This window comes from Balaenoptera borealis (assembly GCF_965194805.1).
Source record: "Balaenoptera borealis genome assembly, chromosome: 5".
NCBI lineage: Eukaryota > Metazoa > Chordata > Mammalia > Artiodactyla > Balaenopteridae > Balaenoptera > Balaenoptera borealis.
Window position 1 is genome coordinate 65,965,305 of NC_138862.1, and position 27,565 is coordinate 65,992,869.

At 40.9% G+C, this 27,565-nt stretch overlaps 1 protein-coding gene across 14 annotated transcripts in view; it reads left to right on the top strand.

The window, feature by feature from the left end:
- CFAP91 (cilia and flagella associated protein 91) overlaps window positions 1-27,565 on the top strand; it is a 140,253-nt gene that overhangs the window by 92,591 nt on the left and 20,097 nt on the right. For 13 of the 14 annotated variants that reach the window (XR_014245420.1, XR_014245421.1, XR_014245422.1 and 10 more), the window contains 4 exons: window positions 1,564-1,785; window positions 5,757-5,905; window positions 6,465-6,556; window positions 19,101-19,253. Coding sequence is in view for 8 of the 14 variants with exons in the window: in XM_082394891.1 (XP_082251017.1) it covers window positions 1,564-1,785; window positions 5,757-5,905; window positions 6,465-6,556; window positions 19,101-19,252 (615 nt within the window). In the remaining 6 variants the exon portion in view is untranslated. Of the gene's footprint in view, window positions 1-1,563; window positions 1,811-5,756; window positions 5,906-6,464; window positions 6,557-19,100; window positions 19,254-27,565 lie in introns of those variants that run through there. The other variant, XM_082394893.1, reaches the window with a different exon arrangement.

Genomic DNA, 27,565 nt, shown 5'->3' on the forward strand with positions numbered 1-27,565 from the left:
CTGGCGGTGGAGTGGTTAAGACTCCGCACTTCCAATGCAGGGGGGGCATGGGTTCGATCCCTGGCTGGGGAACTAAGATACCACATGCTGCGCAGTACGGCCAAACAAAAAGAAAGTAAACTTACGTCAAAGCTAACATGACCCACCTTTAGTAACAAATGTAACTCTTGTTTTGTGAATTAGGCACAAATGTGAAGCAGCTCGGAAACGAGCACCACTTTATTCCTTTTACATGACAGCAGGACTGGGGATGGTCTCTGAGTGATGGGAGCTGGTTTGCAGGGAGGGAGGAAGAAAGCCACAGACTGTGAGACCCAGCAGAGGAACCAGAGAAAGAAGAGGAGAATGCAGACACCGGAGTCTCTAAATCTGGGCATCCTGGAGCCCTGGGAATGATGGAGACGGGCTGCACTTCTGTTCAGATAGGGAGCAGAATGCCCTGGCAGCAGAATACCCAGGACCTGGACGGAAAAATGCCCTCCTTGGCCCCTTCAGGGTTTCTCATTATAGACTTTAGCAGCTACAGCTAAGACAATCCAGGATTTTCAACCCATCTACCTCATTTAGTGGATAAATACTTGATAGACATCATGACAGCTAAGAGCTAAGGGAGGAATTAATGGGAAGAACTGTCACATAGCCACAGACTCGCCCTGCTTACCTTCAGCTGTTCCTGGATACACCAGTAAGATGCAGGCACCTGGGGGAGTGGGCACCCCACGGGTACCTACAGCAAAGCCGATCCTCTCATTTTCTCCTTCTCTCATATTGAAGGAGAACTGTCAGTGTGAGAGCAGCAAGTGCCTGGGAGAAGAGCCTTTCCCCCTTATCCCTGAGGACAGGAGCAGGAACACAGTACAATCTTCTCACTTTTATTCCTCCTGTGCCGAAGCCAGCACAGAGACATCCATAAATAGATACTGTGGCTTACTCCTGGCCAAGAACTCTAGGCCCCTATTTTACCTCAGTGATTACACAGACATGTAGGCTTGTTTCCTGCTCTGTTTCAAAGATAGTTCTTAATGACTTTGAAATTATTTAAATGAATAAAAAGTACTAAGGTTTTCTACTTTCATGTTACTGAAGATCTTAAAATTCCCCAAACTTGTGTTAAAGGACAAAGCATTGAAAAATTAAAAGGTATCATGAGTGAATTTTTAAGAGATTCTATTTTTTTGAACTCCAATATTATCTTTTAATAAAAACCTTGACATTTCCCTTCATGTCTGGGAAGACCCAAGCACTTTACCTTCTGGATAAAATTGAAAGAAAAAAAAATTCTGTGTGGACACTAACAAATGTTTTGCTAACTCCTCTTTATAATTTGAAGACTATCATCCAGCAGTGACTGATTGAGCAATTTACTTTCTCAAGTCTAAGTTTGTATCATAAGTTTTCCTAGTAAAACCCTTGGGTTGGGGCCAGTCTGGAGATAACAGTCCTAATAAAAACTAAGTGCATTCTGAAAGTGAAGTGACTGTCAAGGATAATCCAGCATCCCTCCTCATAAATCACCATTCTTAGTGGAATCTGTATCCTCATAGTTATATTATTATTTTCCAGGTGTCACTGGTTGAAAACCATTTGGCCGGACTGGAAGGATGGGTGCTGGCAGACATGTTTGACTTCCTGTCCAAAGAGCTGGTGAGACTGCAGGAGGAGAGGAGGGTCCACGCCCTGGCCATGCTGGCCGAGCGGCAGCGCAGGATGCGTGAAGCCGAAGAGAGTGGCCGGCGCCAGGTGGAAGCGAGGCGCCTGCAGGAGGAGGACCAGATATTTAAGGAGGCGAGTGGGGACGTTGCCAGGAAACGTATGATATGAAATGACTTTCGTTTTTTGTTTTTCATTGTCTTCAACAAATAACGTATCGAGTTCCTATGATAGGCCCAGCACTGTGCAAAGGCATTGTGGGGTACTTTGGAGGGAAAAACCAGGTGTGGCCCCTTCTCTCCTGGTGCTTAAATCCTATATAACATGCAAATAAGTGTAGGATCAGAAAATGTGTTAAGTTTCATGAAGGAAACAAATGGGGCCCGGTGACATATTTTGAAGAAGTCACTCTGCTTTGCTGTGTGAACAGGTTGTAGGGAGGACAGGGTGGAAACAAGGAGACCTGGAAGGAGGCTGATGAAGTAACTCAGGCCAGAGTGAGAAATGGGGTAAAGTCAAGTATGATGTCCAGTTTCTGGTGTCAGTGAGTGGGGAGATGGTGGTTCTATTTTCTGAGGGGTGGTTCTATTTTCTGAGGCGGGAAAGCTGAGGGTGGAATAGGTTTAGGGGCAGGAGTGGAATGAAGAGCTTGATTTATATTAAGTTTGAGACATCTTAGTGGAGGTGTCATTTCAGCAGATGGATATACAAGATGGAGTTTAGAAGAGAGATTTTGACTAAAGATACAATCTTGGGAATTAGGAACGCCAGGCTGGTAAGTCAGAATTCTGACCAAGACCCAATAGATGTGAAATTCCAAAGTGACCAAGATGCAAACTCAGAGGAAATCTGAGGAACTAGTAATATCTCAAAGCACTCTCACCCTCATCAAGTATACAAAAGCTCAAGTGTTAAAACTGGAGGGGATTTGTGAGGAAGATTTCTTTAAAGGGAGCTGTGCTGTGACTAATTCCCCCCAAAAATCACACCCAGAGGTGGGGACGAGTACTTCCCCTTTCTTGGAGAGCTTGATGTGTATTCTTTCAGTTAGGGCGTCTCACCCCCGGAATGGAGAGGAGGGAGCTGGGCAGGCTGAGGGGAGGTGGGCACAGAAGAGGCTGCAGGGGCGGCCAGAACACCCAGAATATATGAAGGCAAAGGCTGTGTGAGTTTCCCTTGCGTCAGATGTGGGCCAGATGGGAAAGGCAGAAAAAAGCCAACCTGGAACTTAAAAAAATTCCTATCTAAGAGGCTGTCTGAATTGTATTAATATATGTGGATAGTTTTGAGCTCCTCAGGTTAAAAAAAAAAAAAAAATGCTATGTCAAGTTGGGGTCTTCTTATTTGATCTGGGATTCAAAGGATTTACCCAATTCCCATGGAATTAGGATTGACCCCTGAATAGTATTTGGTGTGTGTTTTTTCAGATAAGAAATTGATTAAAATTAAACAGATTTCCCATCTACTATACAGCTTAAAAAAGTTTTGGGTTAAAGCTTTTTAACTGTAGTGTCATACAGCCTATAATAATAATTCATATTCTAGCTTCCTACCATCCTAACACATTTTTCCTTAAAAAGAGTTACTGAAATGTAGAAATTTTTAGCAAACCAGAATTTACTCTCCTCTACCTAATATCACTAAGGAAAAACCAGCTGGGATGGGAAGAACCAGTTGGGAGTGAGAATAAAAGGAAAGAGACAGAGGAACCAGTATCCTCAGAAACACGGAAAGGAAGAAGCTGGTGAAAGGCTTCTAGGAAGTTATCTTTTAAGTGGGAATGATCCCAGGAAATGTCAGCATGTCTAGGAGGGGCAAGAAAGGGTTAAGATGACCCTTCCAGCCTGATTTAAGGATCATTTATGTAAAATAAGTATCCATCTCTGGACCCCAGCATCATTTAAATTCCCTATCTCCCATCATATGACCCTCTTAAAGATAAATATGCTTACACATAAATAGACCAAAACCAAGAAATGTACACATGAGTAAATTTCCAGAAAAATAACATGTAGATATTGAGAATCATAGATACAGAAAGTCATAGACTCATATTTTAAACACATACACACTTTTGCACATCTATAAGTTAAGACACACTCACAAACATAAGCCCACATGCACAATATTAGCAAAGATGGGAGGTACACACATATAGCCACCCATATGTTTCCTTATTCACTTATGCACATACAAGCACAAATGTGTCCAGAAACATACACATTTATAAAGATATATGTAAACACACAAGTACATGTATTACTAGAGGTGAACCACATTAAACTTTCCACCTCTGAACTATTACAAGACTCAACTGTCTAACCGTTCCATCTAGGTGTGACTTGTTTCCTGAATAAGTCTGTGGTCCCCATGGAGCAGGCACGTGCCTTCCACAGCACCAGCATAGCCCTCTGCACGTAACAGACTTTGAGAAAATATATTTTGGTTGGTTGGTTGTTCGGTTGAACTGTATTAAACTGGTCATTGGGTCTCTCCCATAAGGAAGGCATAGGAATTCAAGGTTATGGACTTGGTGTTTTACAGGTAGATATTCAGTAAATATTTCATATTCAGAGTCCTGCTGCAGTGCCAGTCAAGAAGCAGGCACTGAGTTGTTACTGAGTCCCAAGCATTATCTCAGATACAAAGAAATACTCACACATTAAATAAAAAGTGCCCTTCCCCCAAAGCTCAAAATCTGTTGAGACAGAATGCATACAAAACTAAGTATGACACCCTTGATGCTTGTGATACTTCCTTGGTATCTACCTGTAAAACAGGTAAAACTAAACTATTATTTATGGTTGACTTAGGGAGCAAAACTCTAAAGAATAGGAAGTCTTTACCATCAACTCATGAGAGTGGGAAGGGTCTGTGGTCAGGTAGAATTCACAGTGACCTCTGGGATCCTAGCAGTGGCTTGACCCTCATTCATTGCACTGTACATTTATGCGCTCTGCACTTTTCTTTTTTTTTTTTTATTATTATTTATTTATTTTTATTTTTGGCTGTGTTGGGTCTTCGTTTCTGTGCGAGGGCTTTCTCCAGTTGCGGCAAGCGGAGGCCACTCTTCATCGCGGTGCGCGGGCCTCTCACTATCGCGGCCTCTCTTGTTGCGGAGCACAGGCTCCAGACGCGCAGGCTCAGTAGTTGTGGCTCACGGGCCTAGTTGCTCCGCAGCATGTGGGATCTTCCCAGACCAGGGCTCGAACCCGTGTCCCCTGCATCGGCAGGCAGATTCTCAACCACTGCGCCACCAGGGAAGCCCCTTTTTTTTTTTTTTTTAACATCTTTATTGGAGTATAATTGCTTTACAATGGTGTGTTAGTTTCTGCTTTATAACAAAGTAAATCAGTTATACATATACATATGTTCCCATATTTCTTCCCTCTTGCATCTCCCTCCCTCCCACCCTCCCTATCCCACCCCTCTAGGTGGTCACAAAGCACTGAGCTGATCTCCCTGTTCTGCACTTTTCTAAATGTATATTCTATATTCTTTCAAGAAAGCTTTAAAAAGAAGCAGTCCAGGGCTGAAAAGATTTAAAAAGTTAAAAAAATTCACCAGAGACCCAGGATCCTTCTAGCTTCCTGCTTTTCTGTCCCTTGGGTGTGACCCTCTTGGCAGTTTAAGATGACTGGTGCATTTTGTCCCCATGAAATGAGAAATGAAAAGAGAAAAAAAAAAAAAAAAAAAGCTACGTCTTTCCCTGTAAGAATCCTTTAAGAGGAATAAAGAAAGGACATTGTGTAATACATCTTAGTCTCTGCCACAGTTAGGTAGCTTGACCAAATTACATTGCTGGTAAGAACAAAGCCAGGATCCAAAACAGGGTTATTGACTCAAGCCCATGATCTTTCTGCAGTGTTGTATTGCCCACCCCGTAATTCTAAAATGAGCCAGATAGGAAGGGGCTGCCCAGAGTGGGTAGATCGGTGGATTAGAAACAGACCATCTATAGTTTTAAAAAAAAGAATAATGAATGAGGGGACTACTGATGAATGAAGTAGATGTGCTAAAAAAGTCAACCAATGTTCATGCATTTTTCTTGTGTACGGTAGTAGCATTCCTGTTCTGAGTAACTGGAGTATTTTGGGGTTTTGCAGGTAATTAAAGTTCACCAAAGTACTGTAACTTCCTATCTGGAGGATATAATACTGAACACTGAAGAGACTACTGCAGAAGAACAAGCCAGGGCAGAAATAGAGAAGATGGCTGAGGAAATCAATGACATTGCTTATGAAATGGAAAGCCGGTGTGTACCAAGGGGACAGATGGTGGGATGGACAGCCTTTTGCTGTTACTCATATGTATTTTTCAAGAGCTTAAGATTTCACCACCAAGGAGAAACAAATATATAACTCATGCTTCAGTATGCATTGTTTTGGCAGCAGCCAGCAGGCCTGTACCTTTGTATGGTAAGAGCATTGGGAATAGAATTTTCAGTTATCCTCTGCAGCCTGGAGCACTTTCATATTTCTTACTTTTAGAATACCACAAAGCATGAAAGCAATGTGAATAAGTATGTCCAATTTTACTTGGACATCACCACAGGGTTTCTGGCTTCCATTTATAAGTTGTATCTCTAACACTCCCTTCCTGGTAGGCAGGGTAAGTGAAGGACAAATTTGGATTTTCCATGGAGTTAACCAAACTCACCAGGAATGTGCTATTTCAGATCACTTAAGGAAAAGGCAGTGGTGGGATTTGAGCAGTGGAGTTCCTTACACAAACAAGGAGGATCCAACTATAAATCGGCAGCTCAAGTAAGGCAACAAAGGAAATACTCGTTTAATTTGTTTTTTATTTTTCAGTCGAACTCAGCTTCAGTCAGAGGAGATTGTTGCCGAGTTGGTTTATAGTTTCCTGATCCCAGAGTTGCAAAAGGACTTTGTCAAAGAAAAGGGTAAGCCAATGTAAATGCTTCACGTGATGATCTTTTTAAAGATAGAAACTATTTTCAATATTCCAGAGATTTAAAACTGAGCAGAGGTACGGGGAAAATTCTGAAGAATCACTGAATTTTCTTATTTCAGAGTTGTCAGGTTCTCTCGATGCTGTCTGACTGCAGAATATAATCACCTCTAGTATGGATGGGTGCAGTTCTAATAAGTTTGACGGAGCATCAAAATCCAAACCTTCTTGAAGAGGCGGTTCCTGAGGGGTGGGATGGAGGGGTGGTGGTAGGAGGGAGGCTCGAGAGGGAGGGTATGTATGTATACATATAGCTGATTCACTTTTTCTACAGCAGAAACTAACACACCATTGTAAAGCAACTACGCTCCAATTTAAAAAAAAAAAAGAGAGAGGCAGTTCCCAAGTTCCCAGAAGAGGTGTATTTTGGTTTTTGTTGTTGTTTTGTTTTGTTTTGGTTTTTATTGAAATATAGTTGATTTACAATATTATGTTAGTTTCAGGTGTACAGCAAAGTGATTCAGTTTATGTATATATATATATATATATATATATATATATATATATATCTATCTTCTAATTCTTTTCCACTGTAGGTTATTACAAGATACTGAATTTTGTTCCCCAGGCTATAACAGTGAATTGTTGTTGTTTATCTGTTTTATATATACTTGCGTGTATATGTTAATCCCATACTCCTAATTTATCCCTCCCCCACCTCTTTCCCCTTTGGTAACCATAAGTTTGTATTTTGTAATTTGATTTTTTTTCAATATAAAGCAAATGTTGAGAATATACAGGGTTTTCCAACTGTAGTAGCCTTTTGCAGGCAGGGCACATGCAAGGCAGGTGTTGAAAAGCTGGGAAGCCTGACAGACCTAAATTGACTCTGCAGCTCTGCCTGAGTCACAATATCTCCTGTTCCTGCCAGGACTGATCTCAGTATAAATATCCTCACTTATCGTTTGCCAAAAGTGGCATGTTTTTAAAGATTGATGCTTTTAGTCAATAGAGAAGGAGAAAAAAATATGTTTTTAAAAACAGTGTTCTTCCGGAGCTTTCAGACTCTTGGTGACAGTCCTGATCCCAGAGGGAAGGATGCAACTGGAAGATTAATATTTAAGTGAAATAAGAGCTTGGGAGGCTTTAGAGTTTGCAGGGGAATTCTAGACAGGTTTAAGAGAAGTGTTAATATTTAAGATCACGTAACCAGTGAGAAAGGAATGGTAGTTCTAATGCATTGGACGAGAACAAAGAAATATCTTGTTTTCCCATTACATGACTGTACTTTAATTTTTAAACCAGCACCCACCCCAGCAATCAGCATCTAGTTTGTTCCCAGTGTGTTTTCCTGTAAATAGCAGTGAACACTCTGGTCATGCTTCTGAGAGTGAACTCCTAGCAGTACAGTGCTGGAAATAAGGTGTGTTTCATATTTTGATAGATACCACCAAACTGCCCCCACAAAAAGATTGTTCTAATTCATACTCCCATCAACAGTGTATGATAGTGCCTCTACCAACAAAATTTATTTTGTTAAATTAAATCAAATAATATTTTTGTATCACCTTATATTATAAAAGGGATCTTATGTTTTCTAGATCCTTAAGAAAATATGCAACTCCTTTCTCCTCCTCTGTCCAAGGTGAGGCCAACCTGCTTCAGATCAGTTCCACCTGAGGGAATTGAAGGAGGGGGGAAATCCTCTGTTTAATAGTTACTAGTTTGTGACCCCCCTCCCCAGCTTCTCCTGGCTCTGAGGGGGAGGAGCTGGAGCGGGCACAAGATGTAAAGGAATCAGTGGGACTTGTCTGTGGGCAAGCTGGGCAAGTCCTAACTTCTTCCCTTTGTGTGGATGTAGCCCAAATGAAGAAAGCCACCTGGACAGGGAGCACGCACTAGGACATTTTGTTTCTCTTTCCAAATAAGACATCCATGTGTTATAGATACTCTTTACCCCAAATTAAGTAATATTACATACAGACTGTTTGAGATATCTCATTATTAATTTTTATTTGGATGAATTTAAAAAAATTTTTTTTATTGAGGTCTAGTTGATTTATAACATTATATTAGTTTCAGGTGTACAACAAAGTGATTTAAAATTTTACAGATTATACTCCATTTAAAGTTATTATAAAATTTTGGCTATATTCCCTGTGCTGTACAATATATCCTTGTAGCTTATTTATTTTATATGTGGTAGTTTGTACCTCTTAATCCCCTACCCCTATCTTGCCCCTCCCAACTTCCCCTTTCCTCACTGGTAACCACTAGTTTGTTCTCTATATTTGTGGATCTGTTTCTGCTTTGTTAAATTCATTTGTTTGTTTGATTTGTTAGATTCCACATGTAGTGGAAACATACAGTATTTGTCTTTCTCTGTCTGACTTACTTCACGAAGCATAATACCTTCCAGGTTGATCCATGTTGTTGCAAATGGCAAAATTTCATTCTGTTTATGGCTAGGTAGTATTCCATTGTGTGTGTGTGTGTGTACACACACACACACCATGTCTTTTTATCCATTCCTCTATTAATGGACGCTTAGGTTGCTTCCATTTCTTGGCTATTGTAAATAATGCTGCTATGAACATTGGGGTACATGTATCTTCTCCAATTAGTATTTTCATTTCTTCAGATATATACCCAGGAGTGAGACTGCTGGGTCATATGGTAGTTCTATTTTTACTTTTCTGAGGAACCTCCATACTGTTCTCCAAAGTGGTTGCATCAATTTACATTCCCACTGACATTGCATGAGGGTTCCCTTTTCTCCACACCCTCTCCAGCATTTGTTATTTGTGGTCTTTCTGATGATAGCCCTTCTGACACGTGTGAGGTGATATCTCACTGTGGGTTTCATTTGCATTTCTCTGATGATTAGCAATGTTGAGCATCTTTACATGTGCCTGTTGGCCATCTGTATGTCTTCTTTTTAAAAAAATGTTTATTCAAGGGACTTCCCTTGCAGTCCAGTGGTTAAGACTCTGCACTCCCACTGGAGGGGGTGTGAGTTTGATCCCTGGTTGGGGAACTAAGATCTCACATGCCACGGCCAAAAAAAAATGTTTATTCAAATCGTCTGCCCATTTTTTAACTGGGTTTGTTTTTCTGATACTGAGTTGTATGAGCTATTTATATATTTTGGATAACTTTATTGGTCTTATCATTTGCAAATATTTCTCCCATTCAGTAGGTTGTCTTTTCATTTTGTCAGTGATTTCCTTTGCTGTGCAAAAAGCTTTTAAGTTTAATTAGGTCCCATTTATTTATTTTTGCTTTTGTTTCCTTTGCCTTAGGAGACAGAGCCAAAAAATATTGCTACAGTATATGTCAGTGTGTCTGCCTGTGTTTTCTTCTAGGAGTTTTATGCTTTCTGGTCTTACATTTAGGTGTTTAATTCATTTTTCATTTAATTCATATATGGCCTTTATTATGCTGACGTATGTTCCCTCTGCACCCACTTTGTGGAGGAGGCTTTTTATCATAAATGGATGTTGAATTTTGTCAAAAGCTTTTTCTGCATCTATTGTGATGATCGTATGGCTTTTATTCTTCAGTTTGTTTTTTAAATTTTTATTTTATATTAGAATATAGTTGATTTACAACGTTGTGTTGGTTTCAGGTGTACACCAAGGTAATTTAGTTATACATATACATATGTCCATTCTTTTTCAGATTCTTTCCCCATATAGGTTATTACAGAATATTGAGTAGATTTCCCTGTGCTATACAGTAGATCCTTGTTGGTTAGCTATTTTATATATAATAGTGTGTTAATCCCAAACTCCTAATTTATCCCCGCCGCCACCATCTTTCCCCTTTGGTAACCATAACTTTGTTTTTCAAGTTTGAGTCTGTTTCTGTTTTGTAAAGAAGTTCATTTGTATCATTTTTTTATAGTCCACATATAAGGGATATCATATGATATTTGTATTTGTCTGACTTACTTCAGTTAGTATGATAATCTTCAGTTAGTATGATAATGCCATGTTTCTGAATATGGCATTATTTTTTTATGGCTGAGTGGTATTCCATTGTATATATGTACCACATGTTCTTTATCCATTCCTCTGTCAATGGACATTTAGGTTGCTTCAGTGTCTTCACTGTTGTAAATAGTGTTGCAATGAACATTGGGGTGCATGTATCTTTTTGAATTGTGGTTGTCTCCAGATATATGCCCAGGAGTGGGATTTCTGGGTCATATGGTAGTTCTATTTTTATTTTTTTAAGGAACCTCCATACTGTTCTCCATAGGGGCTGTACCAATTTAAATTCCCACCAACAGTGTAGGAGGGTTCCCTTTTCTCCACACCCTCTCCAGCATTTGTTGTTTGTAGACTTTTTGATGATGGCCATTCTGGCCATTCTGGTGTGAGGTGGTACCTCATTGTAGTTTTGATTTGCATTTCTCTAATAATTAGTGATGTTGAGCATATTTTCATCTACTTTTTGGCCATCCATATGTCTTCTTTGGAGAAATGTGTATTTAGATCTTCTGCCCATTTTTTGATTGGGTTTTTTTTAATATTGAGCTGCATGAGCTGTTTGTATATTTTGGAGATTAATCCCTTGTCAGTTGCTTCGTTTGCAAATATTTTCTCCCATTCTGTGGGTTGTCTTTTTTTTTATGGTTTCCTGTGCTCAAAAAGCAAAAGCTTTTGAGTTTAATTATGTCCCATTTTTTAATGTTTGTTTTTATTTTCATTAATCTAGGATGTGGATCCAAAAAGATATTGCTGTGATTTATGTCAAAGAGTGTTCTGCTTGTTTTCCTCTAGGAGTTTTATAGTATCTGCTCTTACATCCTAGGTCTTTAATCCATTTTGAGTTTATTCTTGTGTATGGTGTTAGAGAATGTTCTAATTTCGTTCTTTTACATGTAGCTGTCCAGTTTTCACAACACCACTTATTGAAGAGACTGTCTTTTCTCCATTGTATATCCTCACCTCCTGTGTCATAGATTAATTTACCATAAGTGCCTGGGTTTATCTCTGGGCTTTCTATCCTGTTCCATTGATCTATATTTCTGGTTTTGTGCCAGTACCATATTGTCTTGATTACTGTAGTTTTGTAGTATAGTCTGAAGTTGGGGAGCCTGATTCCTCCAGCTTTGTTTTTCGTTCTCAGGATTGCTTTGGCTATTCAGGGTCTTTTGTGTTTCCATACAAATTGTAAAATTTTTTGTTCTAATTCTGTGAAAAATGCCATTGGTAATTTGATAGGGATTGCATTGAATCTGTAGATTGCTTTGGGTAGTATAGTCATTTTCACAATATTGATTCTTCCAATCCAAGAACATGGTATAACTCTCCATCTGTTTGTATCATCTTTGATTTTTTTCATCAGTGTTTTATAGTTTTCTGTGTACAGGTCTTTTGCCTCCTTAGGTAGGTTTATTCCTAGGTATTTTATTCTTTTTGTTGCAGTGGTAAATGGGATTGTTTCCTTAATTTCTCTTTCTGATCATTTGTTGTTAGTGTATAGGAATGCAAGAGATTTCTGTGTATTAGTTTTGTATCCTGTAAATTTACCAAATTCATTGATTAGTTCTAGTAGTTTTCTGGTGGCATCTTTAGGATTTTTTAGGTATATTATCATGTCATCTGCAAACAGTGACAGTTTTTTTTCTTTTCTAATTTGTATTTTTTTTCTCTGATGGCCATGGCTAGGACTTCCAAAACTATGTTGAATAATAGTGGTAAGAGTGGACATCCTTGTCTTTTTCCTGATTTTAGAGGAAATGCTTTCAGTTTTTCACCATTGAGAATGTTTGCTGTGGGTTTGTCATATATGGCCTTTATTATGTTGAGATAGGTTCCCTCTGTGCCCATTTGCTGGAGAGTTTTTATCATAAATGGTGTTGAATTTTGTCAAAAGCTTTTTCTGCATCTACTGAGATGATCATATGGTTTTTATTCTTTAATTTGTTAATATGGTGTATCACACTGATTGATCTGCGTAATATTGAAGAATCCTTGTTTCCCTGGGATAAATCCCACTTGATCATTGTGTATGATCCTTTTAATGTGTTGTTGGATTGTGATTGCTAGTATTTTGTTGAGGATTTTTGCATCTATGTTCATCAGTGATATTGGTCTGTAATTTTATTTTTTGTGTGATATCTTTGTCTGGTTTTGGTATCAGGGTGATGGTGGCCTTGTAGAATAATCTTGGGAGTGTTTCTCCCTCTGCAATTTTTTGGAAGAGTTTGAGAAGGATGGGTGTTAGCTCTTCTCTAAATGTTTGATAGACTTCACCTGTGAAGCCATCTGGTCCTGGACTTTTGTTTCTTGGAAGATTTTTAATTACATTTTCAATTTCTTTACTTATGATTGGTCTGTTTATATTTTCTATTTCTTCCTGGTTCAGTATTGGAAGGTTATACCTTTCTAAGAATCTGTCCATTTCTTCCAGGTTGTCCATTTTATTGCCATATAGTTGCTTCCCTTTTTCTTTTCTGATTTTATTTACTTGGGCCCTTTCTTTTCTTCTTGATGAGTTGCATAAAGGATTTATCAATTTTGTTTATCTTTTCAAAGAAACAGCTCGTAGTTTCATTAATCTTTTCTACTTTTTTAGAAATAGGCTCTATTTTATTTATTTCTTCACGGATCTTTATGATTTCTTTCCTTCTACTAACTTTTGTTTGTTCTTCTTTTTCTAGTTGCTTTAGGTGTAAGGTTAGGTTCTTTATCTGAGACTTTTCTTTCCTGAAGTAGGCCTGTATCACTATAAACTTTCCTCTTAGAGCTGCTTTTGCAGCATCCCAGAGATTTCAGCTCACTGCATTTTTTATTTCATTTGTCTCCATGTATTTTTTAAAAATTTCTTCTTTGATTTCTTCAGTGATCCCTTCAGTGATCCATTGGTTGTTTAGTTGGTTTCTAGTCTCATAGAGCTGTGATCAGAAAAGATGCTTGATAAGATTTCAGTTTTCTTAAATTTACTGAGACTTGTTTTGTGGCCTAGCATGTAATTTACCCTGGAGAATGTTTCATGTGCACTTGCAAAGAATGTGTATTCTGCTGCTTTTGGAATACGTGTTCTATATAAATATCTATTTAGTCCATCTGGTCTAGTGTGACGTTTAGGCCAGTGTTTCCTTATTAATTTTCTGTGTGGATGATCTGTCCATTGATGTAAGTGGGGTGTTAAAGTCCCTAGTACAGTAAGTCCCCTACATACAAAGGAGTTGCATTCCGAGAGCATGTTCGTAAGTCCAATTTGTTCATAAGTCCAACAAAGTTAGCCTAGGTACCCAACTAACACAATCAACTACATAGTACTGTACTGTAATAGATTTATAATACTTTTCACACAAATAATACATAAAAAACACAAAAAATATAGAAAACATTTTTAATCTTACAGTACAGTACTTCAAAAAGTACAGTAGAACAGTACAACAGTTGGCACACAGGGGCATTTTCGCATCTTTGAAAGTTCACAACTTGAAGGTTCACATGTAGGGGACTTACTGTATTGGAAACCTGGATGGAGTCAAAAGAGAGAGTAAAGATTAAAATGTCTGTGGGTTTTCTATAAATATGTAAATTTCTAGATGAAGAGAAAACTATTCTTGCAGAAAATCTGTTTGTATTTTGTTGCAGAGAAATTTCTGAATAATTTCATTCCTCAGTAGGGATTGCCTGTTTTCATTGCCTGTGACAGAGGGACCCATATTATAGGTCTTGCTGTAAAATAAATTAGTAAATTCTTTAACACACACACACACACACAAAGTTCCTAGTATTATGTGCTACTGTTGATTTTCTCCCTTTACATCTGTTAATATATGTTTAAGTGTTCCTGTGTTGGGTGCATATATATTTAGAAATGTTATGTTTTCTTCTTGGATTAATCCCTTGATTATTATGTAATGTCTCCTTCTTTGGCTCTTCTGTCTTTGTTTTAATGTCTATTTTGTCTGATATAAGTATTGCACCCGGGCTTCCTGTTGATTTCTTTTTGCATGTAATAACTTTTTCCATCCTCTCACTTTCAGTCTGTGTATGTCTTTAGATCTCAACTGAGTCTCTTGTAGGCAGTATATATATGGCTCTTATTTTTGTATACATTCAGTCACTGTATGTCTTTTGATCAGAGAATTTAGTCCACTTACATTTAAAGTAATTATGGACAGGTAGGTATTGCCATTTTTTAATTGCCTTGGGGTTGTTTTTTGTAATTCTTTTTTGTTCTTTTCTTCTTTCCTTCTCTTCCCCTGTGATTTGATGATTGTTTTCAGTGTTGTTTGGCTTCCTGTCTCTTTTTTTGTGTGTATCTATTATACATTTTTGGTTTATAGTTACCATCAGGTTTATACATAGATGTATATAGGTCTATCTGTATCTATATATGATTATTTTAAGTGCTTATCTCTTAATTTCTAACACATTTTAACAACTCTGCATTTTTACTCCCCTCCCTTCACAATTATTGTTTTTGTCATCGTATTTTTTTTAATTATTATTTTTTAATGCTATTCTTGTCTGCTTACATTCTTTTTTTAATTTATGTATGTATGTATGTATGTATGGCTGTGTTGGGTCTTCGTTTCTGTGCGAGGGCTTTCTCTAGTTGTGGCAAGCGGGGGCCACTCTTCATCGCAGTGCGCGGGCCTCTCACTATCGCGGCCTCTCGTTGCCGAGCACAGGCTCCAGACGCGCAGGCTCAGTAATTGTGGCTCACGGGCCGAGTTGCTCCGCGGCATGTGGGATCTTCCCAGACCAGGGCTCGAACCTGCATCCCCTGCATTGGCAGGCAGATTCTCAACCACTGCGCCGCCAGGGAAGCCCTGTCATCGTATTTTATATCTAGTTTTGTGCATCCCTTAACTGCTTATTGTGGATATAGGTGATTTTACTACTTTTGTCTTTTTTTTTTTTTTTTTTTTTTTATTTATTTTTTTGGTTGTGTTGGGTCTTCGGTTCGTGTGAGGGCTTTCTCTAGTTGCGGCAAGCGGGGGCCACTCTTCATCGCGGTGCAGTGACCGCTCTTCATCGCGGTGCACGGGCCTTTCACCATCGCGGCCCCTCCCGTTGCGGGGCACAGGCTCCAGACGCGCAGGCTCAGTAGTTGTGGCTCACGGGCCCAGCTGCTCCGTGGCATGTGGGATCTTCCCAGACCAGGGCTCGAACCCGTGTCCCCTGCATTAGCAGGCAGACTCTCAACCACTGCACCACCAGGGAAGCCCACTACTTTTGTCTTTTAACCCTCTTACTAGCTTTGTATGTGGTTGATTTACTACCTTGACTATATACTTACCTTTACCAATGAGCTTTTTCTTTTCATAATTTTCATGTTTCTAGTTGTGGTCTTTTCTTTTTCACTTAGAGAAGTCCCTTTAACATTTCTTGCAAAGCTGATTTGGTGGTACTGAACTCTTTTAGCTTTTGCCTGTCTGTAAAACTTTTGATCTCTCCATCAAATCTGAATGAAAGACTTGCCAAGTAGAGCATTCTTGGTTGTAGGTTTTCCCTTTCATCACTTCAGCTCTATCTTGCCACTCTTTTCTGACCTGGAGAGTTTCTGCTGAAAAGTCATCTGATAGCCTTATGGGAGTTCCCTAGTACATAACTTGTTGCTTTTCCCTTGCTACTTTTAATAATATCCCTTTATCATCTTTGATTTTTGCCATTTTAATTACAGACTGTTTTGGTGTGGTCCTCTTTGGGTTGATCATCTTTGGGACTCTCCGTGCTTGCTAGACTTGCATGTTTGTTTCATTTCACAGGTTAGGGAAGTTTGCAGCTGTTTTGTCTTCATATATGTTCTCCGTCCCTTTCTCTGTCTTCTCCTTCTGGGACCCCTGTAATGTAAATGTTAGTATGGGTGATGTTTTCCCAGAGGTCTCTTTAACTGTCCTCATTTCTTTTTATTCTTTTTTTCTATTCAGCTTGAATGATTTCCACTACTCTGTCTTACAGCTTATGGATCCATTCCTCTGTATTACTTAATCTACTGTTGATTCCTTCTAGTGTATTTTTCATTTCAGTTATTATATTTTCATCTGTTTGGTTCTCTATATTTTCTAACTCTTTGTTAAAAACTTCTAACCTCTCACTCTGTTCATCCATTCTTCTCTAGAGTTCCTTTTTTTGTTGCTGTTCTGCCTTATTTTTTTATTGAAGAATAGTTGATTTACAATGTTGTGTTAATTTCTGCTGTACAGCAAAGTGATTCAGTTGTACATATATATACATTCTCTTTTTATATTCTTTTCCATTATGGTTTATCACAGGATATTGAATATAGTTCCCTATGCTTTACAGTAGGACCTTGTTGTTTATCCATTCCATGTCTGGTGAGTGGGGCCAGATTCTGGGGAGGCTGGCTGAGGGGCCCAAAGTGTCTCAGAGCTGGTATTGGCCTGCTGGTGGGTGGGGCTGGGGCCCAGCAGGTCTGGGGTTGGTGCCAGCCGACTGATGGGTTGAGCCAGGTCCTAAGGTCTCTTGCTGCAGGCCCTGGGGGTCCCAGTTCTAGTGCTTGTGCGCTCTGGTGGAAGGGCCATGTCCATGAGTGGCTGTGGGCTCAGGGTGTTTTAAGGCAACCTGCCCACTGGTAGGTGGGGCTGTGTCCCTGCCCAGCTAGTCGCTTGGCCTGAGGCATTCCAGTACCAGTGCCTACAGGCTGGTGGGTGTGGGCAGTACTGGGTCCTGAGGCTGATGAGCTAGCTAGAGGGAGGTTTACAAAATGGTGCTCACCAGCACCAGTGTCCATGTGGTAGAACAAGCTCCCCAAAATGGTTACCATGAGTGTCTGTGTCCCCAGGGTGAGGTCCAGTTGTCTCCTACCACCCCAGGAAACTTGCCAAGATCCGTGGGTGGTTCTGACCCAGGGTCCTTTCAAATTACTGCTTCTGCCCTGGGTGCCACAGTGTATACGATTTTGTGTGTACCTTTTAAGAGTGGAGTCTCTATTTCCCACAGCCCACAGGGTCTCCTGAAAGAAAGCCCCACTAGCCTTCAAAGCCAAATATTGTGGGTATTCATCTTTCCAGTGCAGGACCCCTGGGCTGTGGAGCCCAATGTGGGGCTCAGACCCCTCACTCCTTGGGGAGAACCTCTGCAATTCTAGTTATTTTCCTGTTTGTAGGTCACCTACCACGGGTACAGCTCTTGAGTATACCACAACTCCACCCATCCTACCCATCTTATTGAGGTTCTTTCTTTATATCTTTAGTTGTAGAGGTCTTTTCTGGTAGGTTCTGGTCTTTCTCATCAGTAGTTTCTCAGTAAATAGTAATTTTGGTGTACCCATGAGAGGAGGTGAGCTCAGAGTCTTCCTAATCCACCAACTCTCATTTTTCTAAAAGTTCATGGAAGGGAATGACCTTGAAGACCTTTATACAGATGAAAATAATAGTAACTACCAAGGTTTAAATGCATACTAAGTTCCAGACAATGTACTAAGCATTTTTAGAAATACCTTATTTAAATTTCTTACAACAACATCTATAGATGTGTTCTCATATTTCAGTTACGGAAATTAGTGCTTAGAGACATTATACAGTTTGCAGATTGTACCATGGTCTGTGTGGCTCCAAAGTCCCCATTCTTTCGACCATACTGCTCTGAAGTGTTGTAAGTTGCTATGTGATTTACCCTGTATAAACTAGCTGACACCTCAATAGCACAGAATCCACAGTACTGCTTATTATGCTTTACTAGCTGTATGACTAGGCAAATTACCTAATCTCTCTGTGTCTCAGTTGCCGTGTCGGAAAATGGGGATATTAATAATACTCTCTTTTAGGGTTGTGGGTGGCTTAAATGAGTAAGTAAGTATATGCCAACTGCTTAAAACAGTGCCTGGCACAGAGTAAGGACATCATCATCATCATCATCATCACAATTACCTCTTTCTTTCCAAGGCAAACGGGATGCTTAATGTACTAAGTCTTGGTAATAAATATTCTTAGAATGTGGAACTAGGACCAACTTTTAAAGCCAGGAGCTCAGAAACTCATCATTCAACAAGTACCCTTCATATTAGGGACTAAGGCTCAAAGAGAAGTATGAAACAAGGTCTTTACCTTTATGTCAGTCATTTACAATCTAGGTAAACAAAATGTAACTCACATGAAGTACTTCAGTGCTCAATAGGTTTGTACAAACTCAAGTGTGGTCATGGTAAATGTGGGCTGACTCAGTCAAAGGAGACTTCCTGGAGGAGCTGGGACTTGGGCTGGGCTTTGCAGAAGGGCAGGATTTAGAGTGCAGGCATTCCAGGTGAGGGAAGCTGCTAAGCAGTAGAATGGAGGCAAACCTGGTGGGGAGGAGCAGGACTGGACTGAGCAGAGAGCGGAACAGGGGGAGCAGCAATAGTAAGATTTGGGTTGAGTTACCCTTGGAATGTATCCTTCCAAAACAGAGAGCAGGTAATTTTTCTTTAATCCAGTCAGGCTTAAGTAAGAGAATATGTGGTTTGCAAAGTTACCATTTCTGTCACTACTCTCTTGAGAATCTTTGGGAATGATATGTTCCAACTTGCGGAGTAATAAGTCTTCTGTCCCTTTGGCACAGTGAGGAATGCACAGCAGAAGCACATCCTCGCAGCCCATCAGGTCATCCACAGGCACACGGAAGACGTGCTCGAGAAGCATTCTGTTGAGCAACAGCAAGCATCAGACACTGAGCTACTTGAGGGAGAAACTGAAAATGAGCAAAACAGCTAAGGTGAGTTTGCTCTTCCATCTGGAAGTAGAGAGGAGGACAAGCAGCACCATTCAGCTCTGTGCTGTACTCTAACAATCCTAACATGGAAAATGAGGCATTCCCATTTAAATTGGTGCATGTCATGCATCTATTTGACAGGCCTGAAGCAGTTACTGTCTGCTAAGGTTTCCACTACAGATGCAAGAAAAAAGTGTCCTCGTGCTTTCTGTCTGTCTGATTATGGCAGCCCAGATTGAATGGGGGAATACAGGGGGAAAAATTAGTGCATTTCTATGGAATCTGCTATTGAAAGTGTTAAGAGAACAGAGTTGATATGACAGCAGTTGGACTCTTGTGACCAGAAAACGGGACTCAAAATTACTTTTATAGGTTCTTTTAGCATATGACTGTATGCCATCACAGATAAAGCTACAAAATGTGTCAGTGTTATTAAAAAAAAAAAAAAGCTTGTTCTTAGGGGGTACCTTGTCTAACTCCACATCGCACTGTTCTAGCTATAAACATGGCATGAGGCACAGCCTGCCCAATTCTAGCCCTGATGCCCTCTGCAGTATCAACCAGGGGCCTGGTCTTAGGTGCAACTAAACATTCATACTCACAAGACTAACATAGGCCATATTTGGTATGATTTGAGTATCACTCTACTCAGAAAGACAGATATAATACAGGACCCACAGCTTCTAGCAGGGCAGCATTAGGTGTTTGTTTCTCTTCCTGTGGGAGCTCTCACTGAATCCACACAGAAGACCACATAGCTGTTTCCTTTAGCCCCCAGGTTACAAAGCTCAGGTGCAAGGAAAAGAGACCAGATGCATTGGGTGGGTGCAGGAGCTGCCCTGGTTTACATGCTCCTGGACCAGTATCTCTTGTAATAATTCCATCAGCATAGTTTCCAGGGTCCCCCCCCAATGAATTTGCCCAGTTACAAAAGTCAGCACACTCAGGAAACCTCAAAGTTACAGTTTCCTGTTAGGTATTAATAACTTATTTATAATTCCTCCAAGTCAGATGCTAGTTCCAATCAGGGGTCGTTTTCACCTTAAGTAAGTAGTGTTGCTTAGTAACACAGTTGACACATACCACCTTATCACATTACTGGAAAACAGAGCTAGAGGGTCAGTTCAAAGTAAAATTCTCATGAGAAGGGGAAACGGAGTAAACCTTTTGCCTCTATCTTCTCCCTTAACCCTCCCATGGTAGAGGCACATCATCTGCTATTTTGGCCTTGAGGGTGTGCTCTCAGGTTAGGGAAGGCACTAAGGCTTTACGGGGAAATTTGCACCTGGCACTGAGAAGGTTTGGGTGTTGGTAGCTCTACCTCTAACTATATAATCTTATACAAATAATTCGCTTCACTTGAGGTTTACCCATGAACATGTGACCAAGAGACCTTCTGCAGGGAAATCTATTGGGACCTTAAGTCTCAGAGGCACATGGAAGGAAGTTTCAGATGAGGGGGCAGTTAAGAAAGAGAGTAGAGGGAAAACTGATAAAGAATTCTTAAATACCAAACTATGGCTGAAAATTACAGCAGAAAATCCTTTGTTTTTTATTAATAATGAAATAAATAACCTCTGAAATCACTGAAGATATAAGCCATGTATTTACATATAATGTTATATACTATCTATATAACATAAATTCAAGGATCAAAGCATTTTTTTGCCTATCTTATTATTGTCAAAAACCAGCCTTAGAAATGCAGTTCCTCTGTCAGGTCCCTTGGGTCTCTCCCTATCATCTGGTTGATGTTGGAGAGTGAGTGAAGGAAGCTGAGAGTATGCACTGGGAAGAGCTCAGGTGCATGGCATTGCTAGCCAATTCTCCATGCAGCTGAAGAATTGAGTGCCTTGGTCCTGAAACAGTGATCTGGACAGCATATCACAGCATTCTCTGGACATATAAACAGACCCAGCTTTCTGGTGGAAGATAGGAGATGATGGGGGCTAACTTAAGGCAATAGTAAAAATTATAACAATGAGCCTAGACACACAGCTGAGACAAGATGGCAGAGTAGAAGGACATGAGTTCACCTCTTCTTATGGAAACACTGAAGTCACAACTAACTGCTGAACAATAATTGACAAAAGAACACTGGAACTTACCAAAAAAGATACCCTACATCCAAAGACAAAGAAAAAGCCACAACGAGATGGTAGGAGGACCATGATAAAGTCAAATCCCATACATGCCAGGTGGGTGACCCACAAACTGGAAAATAAGTTTACCACACAAGTTCACCTACAGGAATGAAGGTTCTGAGCCCCATGTCAGGCTCCCCAGCCTGGGGGTCTGGCAATGGGAGGAGGAGCCCCCAGAGAATCTGGCTTTGAAGGCCATCATTGGTTTGATCACAGGAATTCCACAGGACTGGGGGAAACAAACTCCACTCTTGGAGGGTGCACACAGCGTCTCGTGTGCACCAGGGAGAAAAGCAGTAACCTCATAAGAGACTGGGTAGTTTTACCTGCTAGTATTGGAGGGTCTCCTGTGGAGGCGGGCACCTGTGGCTCACTGCAGGGACAAAAACACTGGCGGCAATAGTTCTGGGGAGTACTCATTGGCGTGAGCCCTCCTGGAGGCCACCATTTTCTCACCAAGACCTGGCCCCACCCAACAGCCTGTAGGCTCCAGTGCTGGGACACCTCAGGCCAAACAACCAACAGGGCAGGAACACAGCCCCACCCATCAGCAGACAGGCTGCTTAAAGTCTTCCTGAGCACACAGCTGCCTGATAAACACACCCCTTGACATGGCCCTGCCCATCAGAGGGACAAGAGCCAGCTCCACCCACCACTGGGCAGAAACCAGTCCCTCCCACCAAGAAGCCTACACAAGCCTCTTAGCCTCATCCACCAGGGGGCAGGCAGCAGAAGCAAGAAGAACTACAACCCTGCAGCCTGCAGAACAGAAACCGCAATTACAGAAAGTTAGACAAAATGAGACAGTAGAGGAATATGTCCCAGATGAAGGAACAAGATAAAACTCCAGAAGAACAACTAAGTGAAGGGGAGATAGACAGTCTACCTGAAAAAGAATTCAGAGTAATGATAGTAAAGATGATCCAAGATCTCAGAAAAAGAATGGAGGCACAGATTGAGAAGATACAAGAAGTGTTTGTTTAACAAAGAGCTAGAAGCTTTAAAGAACAAACAGAGATGAACAATACAATAACTGAAATGAAAGATACATGAGAAGGAATCAATAACAGAATAACTGAGGCAGAAGAACAGATAAGTGAGCTGGAAGAAAGAATGGTGGAAATCACTGCTGTGGAACAGAATAAAGAAAAAAGAATGAGAAGAAATGAGGACAGTATAAGAGACCTCTGGGACAACATTAAACATACCAACATACTTGCTTTATAGGGGTCCCAGAAGGAGAAGAGAGAGAAAGGACCTGAGAAAACATTTAAAGAGATAATAGCTGAAAACTTCCCTAACATGGGAAAGGAAACAGTCACCCAAGTCCAGGAAGTGCAGGGAGTCCCAGGCAAAATAAACCCAAGAAGGGATACACCAAGATACACAGTGATGAAATTGACCAAAATTAAAGACAAAGAAAAAATCTTAAAAGCAACAAACAACATACAAGGAAATTCCCATAAGGTTATCAGCTGATTTCTCAGCAGAAACTCTGCAGGCCAGAGGGGAGTCGCATGATATATTTAAAGTGATGAAAAGGAAGAACCAATAACCAAGAATAAGCTACCCAGCAAGGCTCTCAGATTTGACACAGAACTCAAAAGCTCTACGGACAAGCAAAAGCTAAGAGAATTCAGTACCACCAGACCAGCGTTGCAACAAATGCTGAAGGAAATTTTCTAGGTGGAAAAGAAAAGGCCACAATTAGAAACAAGAAAATTATGAATGGAAAAACTCACCGGTAAAGGCAAACATATGGTAAAGGTAGGAAATCATCTACACACAAATAGGATATCAAAACCAGCAATCGTGAGAAAAGGAGAGCACAAATGCAGGCTATTGGAAATGCATTTGAAATTAAAAGACCAGCAACTCAAAACAATTTTGTTTATATATAGACAGCTGTATCAAAACATCATGGGAACGGCAAACCAAAAATCTACAATAGATAAACACACAAAAAAGAAAAGAAATCCAAACACAACACTAAAGTCAGTCATCAAATCACAAGAGAAGGGAACAAAAGAGGAAGGGAAGAAAAAAGACCTACAAAAACAAATCCAAAACAATTAACAAAATGGCAATAAGAAAATACATATCAATATTTACCTTAAAAATAAATGGATTATATGCCACAACCAAAAGACACAGGCTGGCTGAATGGATACAAAAACAAGACTCATATATATGCTGTCTACAAAAGACCCATTTCAGATATAGGGACACATACAGACTGAAAGTAAGGGAATGGAAAAAGGAATTCCATGTAAATGGAAATCAAAAGAAAGCTGGAGTAGCAATATTCATATCAAACAAAACAGACTTTAAAATAAAGACTATTACAAGAGACAAAGAAGGACACTACAAAATGATCAAGGGATTAATCCAAGAAGAAGATACAACAATTGTAAATATGTATGGACCCAACATAGGTGGACCTCAATATATAAGGCAAATAGGAACAGCCATTAAAGGAGAAATCCCCCACATAATAATAGTGGGGGACTTTAAAACCCCCCTTTCATCAATGCACAGATCATCCAGAAAGAAAATCAATAAGGAACCACAGGCCTTAAATGACACATTAGACCAGGTGGACTTAATTGATATTTATAGAGCATGCCATTCAAAAGCAGCAGAATACACATTCTTCTCAAGGGCACATTCTTCTCCAGGATTGATCACATGCTGGGCCACAAAGTGAGCCTCAGTAAATTTAAGAAAACTTAAATCATATCAAGCATCTTTTCTGACCACAACACTATGGGATTAGAAATCAACTACAAGAAAAAAAACTATAAAAACAAACACATGGAGGCTAAACAGTATGCAATAAAACAACCAATGGATCACTGAAGAAATCAGAGGAAATAAAAAATACCTAGAGACAAATGAAAACAAAAGCACAACAACCCAAAACCTATGAAACACTTCAATCCAGAGAGGGCAGCTTTTTTTACAGCACAGATGGAGGACGTCTCCCAGGAGAGTAAAATATCAGTCTCCCTCTCTGGAATGGAATTTACTCTCTTGTACTCCACAGCAAAGATGTTTCTCTTTTTCTTTCTCTCTCTCTCTCTCTCTCTCTCATATGGACAGGAATCCAGCAGCCCTATATAATGTCTGTCTTTCCCACCATGGGGTTCCTTATCCATACTGTACCCCAAAACATGTGCATGTGCCATCTAGCCCTCACCAAATCACCGTTGTGAGAACTGATACTCAAGAAACTGACACACACTATTGCTATAGTTGATGCTATTTCTGTGAGTAGTAAGTGGTCCTTGTCTCTGACTCAAAGAATCTTCTGTACACACACATGTATGCACATACATTAAAAAAAAAAACCTATGGGATGCAGCAAAAGCAGTTCTAAGAGGGAATTTTATAGCAATACAATCATACCTCAAGAAACAAGAAAAATCTCAAATAAACAACCTAACATACACCTAAAGCTACTAGAGAAAGAAGAACAAACAAAACCCAAAGTTAGTAGAAAGAACGAAATCATAAAGATCAGAGCAGAAATAAACGAAATAGAAATGAAGAAAACAATAGAAAAGATCAATGAAACTAAAAGCTGGTTCTTTGAAAAGATAAACAAAATTGATAAACCTTTAACCAGACTCATCAAGAAAAAGAGGGAGAGGGCTCAAATCAATAAAATTAGAAATGAAAAAGGAGAAGTTACAATGGACACCAGAGAAATACACAGGAACATAAGCGACTACTACAGGCAACTATATGCCAATAAAATGGACAACCTAGTAGAAATGGATGAATTATTAGAAAGATACAATCTCTCAAGACTAAACCAAGAAGAAATAGAAAATATGAACAGGCCAATCACAAGTACTGAAATTGAAACTGTGATTTAAAAACTTGCAACAAACAAAAGTCCAGGACTAGATGGCAGGTCACAGGTGAATTCTATCAAACATTTAGAGAAGAGCTAACACCTATCCTTCTCAAACTCTTCCAAAATACAGCAGAGGGAGGAACACTCCCAAACGCATTCTATGAGGCCAACATCAACCTGATAGCAAAACCAAACAAAGATAACACCAAAAAAAAAAAAAACAGAAAGAAAGAAAGAAAATTTACAGGCCAATATGACAGATGAACATAGATAAAAAAATCCTCAACAAAGTACTAGCAGACAGAATCCAACACATTAAAAGGATCATACACCATGATCAAGTGGTATTTATCCAGGGATCAAGGATTCTTTAATATTTGCAAATTAATCAATGTGATACACCATATTAAGAAACGGAAGAGGAGGAGAAGAAGATGGCGGAAGAGTAAGATGCGGAGATCACCTTCCTTCCCACAGATACAGTAGAAATACATCTACACGTGGAACTGCTCCTACAGAACACCCACTGAACGCTGGCAGAAAACGTCAGACCGCCCCAAAGGCAAGAAACTCCCCACGTACTTGGGTAGGGCAAAAGAAAAAAGAAATAACAGAGACAAAAGAATAGGGATGGGACCTGCACCAGTGGGAGGGAGCTGTGAAGGAGGAAAGGTTTCCATGCACTAGGAAGCCCCTTCACGGGCGGAGGCTGCGGGTGGCGGAGGGGGGAAGCTTCGGAGCCAAGGAGGAGAGCACAGCCACAGGGGTGTGGAGGGCAAAGCGGAGAGACTCCCGCACAGAGGCTCGGCGCCGGGCAGCACTCACCAGCCCGAGAGGCTTGTCTGCTCACCCACCTGGGCAGGCGGGGGCTGGGAGCTGAGGCTCGGGCTTCGGTCGGATCCCAGGGAGAGGACTGGGGTTGGCAGCATGAACACAGCCTGAAGGGGCTAGTGCGCCACAGCTAGCCAGGAGGGAGTCCGGGAAAAAGTCTGCAGCTGCCGAAGAGGCAAGAGACTTTTTCTTCCCTCTTTGTTTCCTGGTGCTCGAGGAGAGGGGATTCAGAGCGCTGCCTAAACGAACTCCAGAGATGGGCGCGAGCCACGGCAATCAGCGCGGACCCCAGAGACGGGCATGAGACACTAAGGCTGCTGCTGCCGCCAGCAAGAAGCCTGTGTGCAAGCACAGGTCACTCTCCACACCACCCCTCCCGGGAGCCGGTGCAGCCCGCCACGGCTAGGCTCCCGTGATCCGGGGACAACCTCCCCGGGAGAACGCACGGCGCGCCTCGGGCTGGTGCAACGTCACGCCGGCCTCTGCCGCCACAGGCTCACCCCGCATCCGTATCCCTCCCTCCCCGCGGCCTGAGTGAGCCAGAGCCCCCGAAGCAGCTGCTCCTTTAACCCCATTCTGTCTGGGCGGGGAACAGACGCCCTCAGGCGACCTACACGCAGAGGCGGGTCCAAATCCAAAGCTGAACCCCGGGAGCTGTGCGAACAAAGAAGAGAAAGGGAAATCTCTCCCAGCAGCCTCAGAAGCAGCGGATTAAAACTCCACAAACAACTTGATGTGCCTGCATCTGTTGAATACCTGAATAGACAACGAATCATCCCAATTTCAGGAGATGGACTTTGGGAGCAGGATATATTAATTTTCCCCCTTTTCCTTTTTTTGTGAGTGTATATGTATATGCTTCTGGGTGAGATTTTGTCTGTATAGCTTTGCTTTATAATAGCTTTACTTTACTTCACTATATTTTATCCTCTTTCTTTCTTTCTTTCTATTTTTTCTCCCTTTTATTCTGAGCCATGTGGATGAAAGGCTCTTGGTGCTCCAGCCAGGCATCAGGGCTGTGCCTCTGAGGTGGGAGAGCCAACTTCAGGACACTGGTCCACAAGAGACCTCCCAGCTCCACGTAATACCAAATAGCGAAAATCTCTCAGAGATCTCCATCTCAACATCAAGACCCAGCTTCACTCAACGACCAGCAAGCTACAGTGCTGGACACCCTATGCCAAACAACTAGCAAGACAGGAACACAGCCCCATCCATTAGCAGAGAGGCTGCCTAAAATCATAATAAGGCCACAGACACCCCAAAATACACCACCAGACGTGGACATGCCCACCAGAAAGACAAGATCCAGTCTCATCCACCAGAACACAGGCACTAGTTCCCTGCACCAGAAAGCCTACACAACCCACTGAACCAACCTTAGCCACTGGGGACAGATACCAAAAACAACGGGAACTACGAACCTGCAGCCTCTGAAAAGGAGACCCCAAACACAGTAAGATAAGCAAAATGAGACG